General features: G+C 43.9%; 1 protein-coding gene across 1 annotated transcript; it reads right to left on the bottom strand.

Annotated features, from left to right (window-relative positions):
- Window positions 1-458: 458 nt before the first annotated feature.
- Window positions 459-2,281, bottom strand: junbb (JunB proto-oncogene, AP-1 transcription factor subunit b). The gene has a single exon (XM_044331634.1). It carries the CDS (start codon window positions 1,927-1,929, stop codon window positions 949-951), a length of 981 nt encoding a protein of 326 aa, XP_044187569.1. The 5' UTR covers window positions 1,930-2,281; the 3' UTR covers window positions 459-948.
- Window positions 2,282-11,607: the final 9,326 nt, after the last annotated feature.

The following is an 11,607-nucleotide window of genomic DNA, read 5'->3' as shown; positions in this document are numbered from 1 at the left end:
TTGCTCCGTTTGTATGTGACAGGTTAGTCTAAAGTGGCATAAGAGAAGGAAATTCCACCACCCTCGTGTGTATTGCAGACTTTATCGATACAATAGAGGGAGGGATTGAGATGAAACCAGTTTGCGTTACCTGGGCGGGGGTTCCCAGAAATCCTCCCCTGTGACGAAGTATTCACCAACATGCCCATATATGGACAAGCCCCGTGCGTAATTAGGAAAGGCCTACATACGCAGGCCACGCTCTGTGCGTAAAAACAGTGAAACCAGAATATGCTTGCCTTGCAGGGTTCATCACTGGTTCAAATATAACTGTTATGATTACAATAAGGTAGGAAAGAAACCTTGCTTGTGCTACTCCCCACTCTTTCCTACTGTTTCTATGTGTTTTATGTTTTCGATTGTGAGTCTTGTGAAATATATGACAATTTTAAACAAACACTCGAGATCACCATGTCAACTTCATTTTTTAAGACACTTTACTTAAATACACATCACAAATAAAAAAGACATTGTAAACATTGGACATCATTAGTTTGTCTGGATCAACCAGACAAACAAAATAATTTACACAATGAATAAATGCAGCATTGCATGACAATATAATTGCTTGCAAAAGTACAAAGAAATACAATAATCGTTCCCATTTTCTACCATTAGTAAACCAGACTTGTGGGCCTGTGCCCGCTGTGTTTCTCAGTGTCTGCTCAGTCTGGATGCTGCCCTGGTTTATAGGGTTGAATGGTCCTTTGAGCGGTGTCCAGCATCCGGAAGTACCATTTCAATCAGTCTTTTCACCCTAAATAGCCTAAAGAGTTGTCTACACATAGCCCTCGGCCCTGTGCTGCTGTCAGTGTTGTCAACACATCAGCCGGTATTCCAGTGCTGCGCATGCAGAACATGGCTCCAGTGTTATTACCTACTTGTCAGTCAATTAGTAGTCTCTCTTGTTTAAAATGCTTCCATCTTGCTTGTAAGCATCAGCTGACAGCCGCTGCTCACATGTGTCAGGACTTTCTGTTTGAGCTGGGCCACTTGATCCCGGAGCACCGATGCTGTGTTGGAGAGCCCCGCGTTGTCGCTCTTCAAGACTTTCACCTTCTCCTCCAGCCGCGCGATGCGCTCCAGTTTGCGCCTCCGGCATTTGGTCGCCGCTAGCCGGTTTCTCAGCCTCTTGCGCTCCGCCTTGATCCTCTCCTGGGACTCCAAGTCGATCGGGGACATTGGAGGCGAGCCCTCGCTGCTGAGGAGATCAGGCACGGTCTGAGGTTCCTCCTTCAGAGCGACAAGCCGCTGCGGATGGAGTCCGGAGCCGGGGTGCTGGAAAGGGTGAGTGCCGTGCGTCGAGTTCTGCGGGTGGCTCTGCTGGTGTGGCGGCAGGTAGCTGATAGTGGCTGTCGGGTAGCTGGAAGCGGAAGAGAGGTTTGTGTTCGGGCAGTAGGCGTTCAGTGTCGTGTAGATAGGAGGTTCAGGCTGCAAGGCGGAGCCGAAGACACTAGAGGCCGCCGGCGAACACGTCGTAACTCCACCGGCTCCGATGGACACGTTAGGAGGGGGCATCTGGTTCATCTTGTGCAGCTCGTCCAGGGCTTTCACAAACCCCTCAGCGAACCCCTCCTGCTCATCGGTGATGCCCCGGTTGTAGAAGTACTGGCCCGGGGTTGGAGTGGTGATGACACCGTTACTGTTTTGGATGATGAGCCTCTCAAGCTCTGGAGATGCGAGCTTCAGGGACCCCACGTCTTGCTGCGCCCCTTGGTATGGGTCTGTCTCGGCTCTCAGCTGGGATTTCGGTAGGCGATAGGGCTCTGTCAAGTTCAAATTCATATTCTGCTTTAGCAGTTTGTAGTCGTGCATTGCTGCATCTGAGTGGCCGTAAGCCGACAGAAAAGAGTCGTCATGATAAAAAGGCTGTTCCATCTTTGTAGACATAAAGTCGTAGGAAAAGTAAGCTTACCAGCTGCTTATAGAAACACAGTCTCTGGATAATCAACAAATGTCAGTGTCAGCAGAGCGCATGCATCAATTCAGGCACCCGCCGGCTCTCTCAACAGTGTCCCAAGATCAAAACTGAATAAAAATCACTCCAAAAAGATCAAGAGTGAAAGTCCAAGATCCAACAAAAGCTGTGTTTAGCTCAATGTCAGCAGGTAAGAGTCTTGTCCAGTGTCCGATTGCTATTTGCTTCTCAATCCTGTGAAGGAAAAGTCATAAGTCGCAATTCCTGTAAGATGATGTGTTTGTCTTGGTGCTTGTTGAGGTGTGTTCAGGCGGGTCAATACGTGCCGTTTTATATAGGCATAGACACACGCTTGCTGAAGAGCAGCGTTGTGATTGGCCAGGCAACTCCGTCTCCACGCCCCGTCAGCGCCACGTCAAGTGACGCTAATGCCGGGAAGAGGCGACTGTAAACAAGCCTGTAGGCAAGAGAGCACCGAGGAGGGATCGCAGCAGAGACCGGTGTCAGAAATAGAAAAGCCCACTTTATTTCTGCTGCCGTTTGCGCGTTTGTAGGTTGAATAATGTGATTGTTGGATAAGCGAGGAGGCGAGATTACTATGTTAGGTTAGATTAGTGCTCTTAATTCATTCATGTGTTGTAAAATTGTAACAAATGCGCCTCTGGATTTAAAGCAGTTTAATTGAATAGCCCATAACCAGGGTTACATCAGATAGTATATGGATCTATTCATCTTCAGCCTGATATTAGGTTGATTAGATATGAATTAGACCTATAAACAAAATGCTGATCTGTTGTGGTGTTTATTGTGATCCATCCTGTAAAGGAAGTCCTAAGGCCTTATATGGGCATGATGACGTACCAGTTCCTTTCCGGGACAACCGGGAAGCCACGCCCACCTGGGCCTCATTCCAGCAGCATTCCTGCTCCTGTATAAACCCCGTCCATGTGCTAGTGAGTTGGGCACTTTCTGTCTGGGCAGGGAGATATGAGCCTAGACATCTCAGACACATCTGTGTTTACTGATCAGAATGGACCCGTGTTAGCTGGTATCCTTTACATTATCTTTTTGTCATTGCCAAATGACAAAATCTGTATCATCATAGGTATTGGCATTAAAATATGATTAAATTAAGCATAGCACTGGTGTTTAATGAGTCCCCAAAACACACTTTTGTGACACACACCACTGAAGCAGTCACAGAACACAGTATCCTGACAGGTTTGTGAGGTACTGCTGATGTGGGGCATGTTGCCTAAAGTAGAACTGCATGCTTTGATTATAAGTGGCAGACTGTGTCCAACATGGACCAACAACAACAAGCCCTGTCAATTATCTCAAGCAGGAAACTTGGTGATCAGTAATTTATCCTTTTGATCTCTATGGCCTGTTTCACAAAAATTACATTTGGTTTTGCTCAGCAGGTAGAAGAATTGTGGTTAGCTTTCTATGAGCACAGTGCGCAGAGAAAGGAAATGGGATTTCTCAACTGTGCACCTGTTTTAGTTGTTGAGAAGGGAACCTTTGTCTCCTGTTTGTAATTCTTCCAGCGCCCACACAAACACAGACAGACAAAATGCCTCCACAGATGTATCCCATATCCCTGCGCAGACAAAACAAGTCAGGTAGGATGCTTCGCTTCGGCAGGCGCTAAATCCCCTGGCTGAACCTGAGGGATGAATCTCTGATCTTGTTCAACACTCAGTTATTCCAGGAAACACATCCATAACAAATCACTTGTCTACAGATGTCCGGTGGAGACAAAGCCAGGATAGATTGCATATTATTACTGAACAATAAAATACAGAAATTCACCTGCAAACTCTCTGTCAGATCATCTGCACTATACCCAACATGTTCCAGATATGCTGTTATGAATGGATTGTTATTTAACACCATTAATTATAAAAAAAAAATAACATACAGTAAATATGAAACACAAAAAACTGCCAAATTAATCAAGCATATTGTCATATTTGAATATTCTAAAACAAATGTGGTCCCCCCTTTGTTTATGTAACCTTTGTCACTCTAATCCATAAAATGTTGGTGTGTATGCAACCTGTGCAGGAGAAGGGGGCTGGATCAAGCTTTCAACAGGTTTTCCCTTTGGCAGTGAACAGTCACAACTACCCTGTAACAACACGTACATGTTGTAAAATGCACACAGAGATATTTGCTCAGACAGACCCTGTTATCATGTTTAGGCCTAAAGGGAACAGGACGTAGGTTACTCAACATGCTTTAAAACTGTCACAGATAGGAGAATACAACATGCTGACGAGACACGGAAAGTTGGCTGAAATCTAACATCATTACCTTTAGGGTCTCCATTCCTGATAATAATTATCTCATCTCAGGTAATTCTCTGGTATTCAGAACGACTATTTTAATTCTATGCCTTTTTGTCAGTATCCATGGGAATATGGATAAACAGAGGAAAACAACAGTTCCTGGCAGTGTTATGCCTCCACTTTGCCACCTCCCTTATAAATTCTATTCTCTGTGCAGCTGCCTGTTTCTGCTGTTGCCCTGCTCTGCTTTGCTCTGCTTCTCATGGGTTTAGGTTTTATTCAGCGTTGCGGTAGAGGTTGACCACAGTCTCAGTGACATTCTGGCAGAGCACAACAGGGTCCAGAGTGGTGAGTGTTTACGGGAACACTCGTGAGGTGGCACCGTGCCATTCTGCCAAATGTTAGTCAAAACACTCTTGTTACCCAACCGGTAGAAGAGACAAATGTGTGAACATTGAGGCAGATGTACAGTGTGATAAAGATTAATGTGTGATATTGTTTTTATCTAGAACAATCTTTATTAATCAACCCATCGGCTATAGACAGTGGTGTTGCAAATTCAGCTCTAAACAATGACATGTGGTGATTAGTTGAACACTTTGGTTATCAGGTTTTAGCTTTTGCAAAAGCAGAAAAAAAATGTGGCTGACATCTTAGTCACATCTTGATTAGTCACATCTCTGTTTAGTCTGTTTAGATTTAGAGTTCAGTATACTCAAGTACAGAAATTCCTTCCTCAAAGTTCTGCTTTCTTTCTGCAGAAGCAGTATTCTGCCAGGATTTTGTGTCGATGTTTTTTTAATGCATATTTTTTTGGGCACACTTTCAAAAAGGTCCGGGGCAGGACAAGCTGCTTGGCAACAGACTCCGTTTTTAACAGTCGGGATCACATGGATGAGTGCCAAGAACCAACTGTGTGTTACCTGCTCTAGTTTCTGGTTAAGTTTGGGAAAGGCAAGGCCTGAGGGTGGAAGGAAGCTGTTTACCGTAAGATTAACCAATGTGTGTGTGTATGTGTGTGTGTGTGTGTGTGTGTGTGTGTGTGTGTGTGTGTGTGTGTGTGTGTGTGTGAACAAGCACGTATATCACTTAGGGTGGAGTACTCATGGGTGTAGATTTTTTTTTTTTTTTTGACCACAATATGAGTGAACATTTGCATGAAGGGAGGAGATAAACATTTTCAGAGGAAATGTTTAACCATTGTCTCCCACGTCTCTGTTTAGTTATCATTAAAGTGACTTTTATCTGACCTCCATAATATATCATGTGGGTGAGTGTTTTGTGGCTTTACTCTCAAAACAAGAAGAAAATAGTTTATCATGTGTGTGAGAGAGATTAAGTAGTATATTTTATACAACTTTATGGCACAACCAAAAGGATTGAATCTTGCTTTTCCCTCCTCACTCTCACAATATCACAAATTCCTACGCAGAGGAAAATCCCCTTAATTTTTTCACCCTATAGATTCAGTCTTTTAACAAAGCAGGCTTTCACAATAAGGTGCTTATGGTGGGGATTGAGCTCTCCTCACCTCCTCCTCTCAAACCGTCCCATTGTGCCTCGCCACCTCTGCACAACTCTCCTTTTGTCAGAGCTGGGCAGCAGCCCACTTGTCATCTGCTTCTTCACAACGCAGGGCCCTTTCGGTTGGTGAGACGACTCCATCTCTGTGACTCAGAGCAGCTAGGGCAGCCGGGGCCAATCAGAGGTCAAAGCCCCGAGCTCACTCCTCACTTCAGAGTCTTTCCCCTGACCTTCACAACTCCTCCAAACGCCCACTCAGCAGAAAAGAGTAAGGGTTAGAACAGGGAGAGAGCGGGTGGGCAACGGGGCAGAGAAAAACAGGCTCAGTCAGATGAGGTTTGTTTGTGAAGTGCCCTCTTGACAGAGCGGCTGACTCCTTCATTTGGACATAATGGGGCCTCTCATCCATAGCGTTGCTGTTCTCCTTTGTGACTGTGGTCACTTTATTGCCAGGTCTATTAATAGAGTGATCCATCATCATTTAAATCATCATCATCATCCTCGTCAACACCACACGATGGCCTGATGGTGTTTTCCTCCTCTCCACTCTATTAATCCTTCACTTAGCCTGCTGATGTCACTGACTGCTTCAATCAGCCTTCATGTGCCACTAATTTGAAGGCTAAAGTTCATGAGCTCTCTTATCTGAGATGCTTGATTGACTCCAAGCCTGACAATCATCATTGCTTTATTGTATAACAGCATCATTATATGAATATTTGTTTTGCAATCTGCTTGAATATTTTAGAGGAAATAAAATGAGTCACTGTGATTATCAATGTGCCTAGCAGGACTCCAGAGTGGCTCTAGGGATGGCTATGTCAGTTCACCACTTTGATCCAGACTGAAATATCTAGACAACTATTGGGTGTATTGCTATGAAATTCGGTACAAACATCCATGTCCCTCTCAGGATGAATCATAATAACTTTGATCCCTTGATGTTTCATCTAGCGCCACCACCAGGTCAAAATTTTCACTTATTTAGTGAAATGTGTCTATGTCTAGTGGATGGGTTGCCACTTTGGGATGGGTTGACTTTTCATCTAGCACCATCATTAGGTTAAATTTCCAGTATTTTGGTTTATGACCAAATACCTGCAAGACTAATGGCATTCCCATCAGCCTCAGATGTACTTTGTTTTTAGAGCCAATTAGCATATTTTCAAACACTAGCACACTAAACTAAGATGGTGACCATCAGCATGTTAGCCTTGTCATTTTGAGCATGTTAGCATGCTAACATTAGCATTGAATTCAAAGCCAAGTAGAGCCTCAAAGAGCTGCTACCATGGCTATAGTATCTCAGCCTTGATTTCATTTCTTTAACTTTTATGTAGGATTTTTCAACACAATTTTAATGCAAGTTAAGACAAATTGCTCGACTAAAATCATTAACACCCTCTGGCAGACATACAGTATATTAGACACAGTGACGGACATATAGAAAACTCACAACGCTGCCAAAGCAAAATAAAAAAATTCTTATGTGAGGAGATACAGTAGTTGGAAGGAAAAAGACTGAACCTACGCCCATGCCTACGGCAGTGTACTGAAGGAGTGCACAACACAGCAAAGTACAAATGAGCTGTAGTGGAAAATCTGTACGTATTACAAATAAATTATAAGCAGCCATATTTTATTTTCTTTGTTATTGAAAAATTTAATCTTTTAACTTAAATTGTTAATCTTTGCTCTAAACTGTTGTCTGCCATGAAACCACGCTGATATGACGTGACATGACCTTTAGTTTTTGCTGCCCAGCAAAGTCTAATCATTTGATCTTTTGGAGTTAAAAAAAGGACAAGCTGTCTCTTACTTCCCCTAAGGACTTGTAACCTCTGTGTGCATCAGCCCATTCTGGGCCTGTCACAACCTTTTGCTCACTTATTTATCATAAAAGGAATGGGGGTAAAAACTCTGTGAGTCAGGTAGCTGACCGAAGCTTCAGGGGGCAGCATTGCTCGCAGGCAGCGGGCCATGTCTGCAGTGAGAGAGAGAGAGGGATGGGAGAGGTGATAAAAAACTGTTAATCGGTCAAAAGTGTGGGTCACTGATGTCAGCGCCAGAGGTCAACATGTTTGGCTATGTCCCATGGCTCTGTTCAACCCTGTTTTACTCTGTTGTCTGCCCTTCTTTATCTCTCTCTCTCCTGTCCTCCTCCTGCCTTCCCTCTCTCTCTGTTCATTAGCCTGTATGGCAGGAACATGCAATCATAGTAATGAATGCAGAATGTGCTCTTAATGATCCTGCCCTATTGAAAAACCAGGGAGCCTGTAGCACAAGAGAACATTTAACGTAACAGAGGGGAATGCAGGAGTGAGGGTGTTGTGGCATGAGAGAACAATTGGATCCAGATCCTCCCTCTGTGTGTGTTTGTGCGTGTGCGAGTGTGTGTGTGTGTGTGTCTCATGGAGGAGGGCAGAGACAAGCAGGGATTCGAGATAGCTGACATTTTATCCTCACAGTCTTGAAGTGACAAATAAAATACTGCTTGAATTCTTCCTCTTCCCAAAGTCTACACACATTTGATCCCAGAACATTCGCCGTTCGCCAAGCTACTTTGAGATTTCCTTTGAGTGGGTCTTCTCAGTTATGGTTTGGCTCAGTCAGACAGCCACAGCGTGTGTTTCTGTTTGGTTCTTTATCTGCCACATGTTCGGAACATGGCTTTTGGCTTTTATTAAAACAAAATGCCTCCAGAGTATTGCCATGTCAGGCGGTTGTATATAAATCATCAACACAAGGAGTTATTCCCCTCTTTGGAGGTTTTTGCCAACTCAGGCGAATTTGAAAGCAGCTGCTCCATCATTTTCTGCAGCACACATCTCTTTAATAACCAATAATCTTTTGGCTTATCATAAATCTGTGCATGTGTGCGTGTGTGTGTGTGTGTGTGAACAGTCACACATGCTTTGTAAACCTCCCTTTCCACTTCGCCTGTCAGCAGTTGTTCATTGCCTGTGTTGAGTCTCATCTCCAGTGTCTGGTCCACTTCCTGGTTTCTCTCCTACTTGAAGTCCAAATAAATACAGCGGAAACTATTCAGTGCTAGACACCAGGACGTCATAGTGTAGGTCCAGCCAGACCAGGGAATCCCTTCAGGGGTTAATGGGACTGATGAGAAGGTCATGACCTTGACGGGAATGACGTCACTGGTCGGCAAAGACAAAGAGGTAAAGAGTTTGAGATGATGACAACCGAGTGAGTAAGTTTCAAGTCACATACACTCACACTCAGACCTCATAAAGTAATATAAACAAACATCAAGAAAGTAAATTATAACAAACATGTGCTATTACTCAGTCTATTATTAAGCAAGAGCTTGTGTTCGTGTGATAGAAATCCACTGGGATTTTCGCAGGTTAGGGTAAGTTCAGAGAAAAGATGCTGTGCCAGCAGTTTCTGGAGCAAACACTCACATGCAGGTTTTCTGTCAACATAAAAAACCACAGATTTTCTGACTCTGTCTGCGTCTGCAACTCCTGTTAAGCCTTGGGGAGCCTTCGCGTGATCCTGTAACTGAGTGCCATTCCCAACGCCCGGGACCCAGCATGTCTTAAACAAGCCTGGACATGGACCCTCGAGTGAATCAGTGCCTGTAAAAATCATCCAACTCCCCCGCAAACACCCACATATTTTATCCACTCACCCCTCCTCACACACACACACACACACACACACACACAGAGATAATGCTCTACACTTTTGCTCGTAGTCACACTCTTACTCACATATGTAAATGCACTTTTGCTGGTGCATCGCCTCATACCCAGCTTGAACTGAGCAGACACAAACACACACACACACCTCATAGTGACCCATGCCTCAGCTCAAGCTGCTATCAGACTGCTATATTTCTGTATTTTACCTCAGCTGACAATTACTGTTTGCACATTCTGTCCTCGGACAATGATGCCGAGCTTTAAGGTTGGTATTAAGGAGCTGTCTGCAGGTTCTATTGGATGGAGGCAAGCAGACACAACCACAGGCAGCAAAATTAGCAGTTTGTGGTCTGTTATGTGGCGCACTAATTACCTAACATTTAATGTAGTTTACCTTAAGTAGTGCGTTTAGGAAGCTCTGTTCCAAATATAGACTCCGCTTCTCTCTCTGGGCAATTTAAGAGTCTCGTTTGGTCACAAATCACCATTTAATTGTTTGCATGGCAGAGTTGTTTACTAGTGATTTCAGACAGAGACGATATCTGGCTGGATTTTAGAAGTTTGGAGGCTGTGACAGCTTAAGGGAAACACTGAGTACTTGAATGATTTAATGTTACAATTACGTGCAGTAAGTTTGTTTTACCATTCGCAGCTTTCAACCTGCCCAAACCAAACCCAACATGTGTTCGACATTAAGCGAACCAGCTGCACGCAGCCACCAAAACACAGGGAGGAAAAAAACGTATATGTAGCATCAGAGGTTGTTTTTTTCCCTGAAGTCACGAACAAACAACAACCCCCCCCCCCCCCCCCATATCTCACTCTGAAAGTTACGACTTAGTCATCTTCACAGTGCCCGTCAAACAGTTCACTGCTTTGTCATTCCTCATCACCATGTAAGCCTTGGCAAAGTCAGAGGTGTCCTCATTTATTATCACATTTACCTCCATAATAAAGAAAAATTTGTTTTGCTGCATCTTTACAGAATTGAAAAAGTGAATCATTTGTTCTCGACACGGAAAAATAATTAAACACATTTGTTCATTTTTTCATTTTTCAGTTCAGTTCAGAGTTTGCATCAGAAAGCCTTATTCAGGCTCTCGTTTCCAAAATGAGAAAAAGGAGAGTCTGATGTGCAGGACTTGATGTTTCCTGTCGTGGCTGTTCGTGTTTTGAAGCGCAGGTTTAATGGGGCTTTTGCTCGATGTTTCACTGTAAAGCGCGAGGACAGAAATAGCTAAACAATGCCTTGCAGCTAGAGGCTCGCATCCATAATGACCCCAGCCTTGTGATTGAAGAGGCCCCTCTAAAAGGCAGAGCAGGTGGAAGTGTAGGTGGTCTCCCCCCAGCACTCTCACACTGCATACGCACACACAGCTGCCCCGCAACCTGCACAACACACACGCATACACACATGTACACGGTTGGTGTTTGTGTTACTGATAGATGTTCTTTTTCACTGCACTCTAGCACTCGCTAACACTCCCTCAGAATATACACACATACACACAGCAACGCTCATTTCATACACTCACTCAAGTTTTAGCTACCAGACTCCTTACAAACACTAAGTGGCTAAAATTACTGTTTCACATGGGGAAAAATCATCAATATCTATTGTTGTCCTTACTTTATTCTGTTTCTGGGTCTATCTATTATATCTCTGTCTCTATTTCTATGTGTTTCAAACTGTCATGAGCTTCAGCTTGCACAACTGATGCTAATAACCAACTCTAACTGTACTTGTATCCAAGTTCTTCTTATTTTGTTTCACATTTTACAAGCCTGCAGTAAATCTTGCATGTCAGACTGAAGAAAACAAAGCAGCTGTAGGGAGCTGTCAACTTTCTCTACGGCTGTGAGTAATAATGAGAGTTGTACGCTCATCCCATTGACGTTCTGAGACGGCGATGCGGTGCAAGTGACTGTTTGAGAGTATCTCCATTCATCTAATTGAAACACTGCAACGCCCCAAGACATTAAAGAGGAAAACGAGTTTCGGTGTCAGATGTACAAGAAACTTTAAGTGCAAACTTGGCCAGCTTCTGCACAGTCAGTTGGCTTCATCTTTGTCCTACCACAAGCACTCCATAACTGACTTCTCAGCTCAGCCTTTGCAGTTACTCACACAGCTTTGTATGTGTGTATGTTTGTGCATGTGTGTATA

This window comes from Thunnus albacares, chromosome 17 (genome assembly GCF_914725855.1).
Source record: "Thunnus albacares chromosome 17, fThuAlb1.1, whole genome shotgun sequence".
Taxonomy (NCBI): domain Eukaryota; kingdom Metazoa; phylum Chordata; class Actinopteri; order Scombriformes; family Scombridae; genus Thunnus; species Thunnus albacares.
This window is presented reverse-complemented; position numbering and strand designations above follow the sequence as displayed.

Excerpts from the sequence above, each read along its gene's own strand:
- junbb (XM_044331634.1), bottom strand. The coding sequence starts at position 1,929 with ATGTCTACAAAGATGGAACAGCCTTTTTATCATGACGACTCTTTTCTG.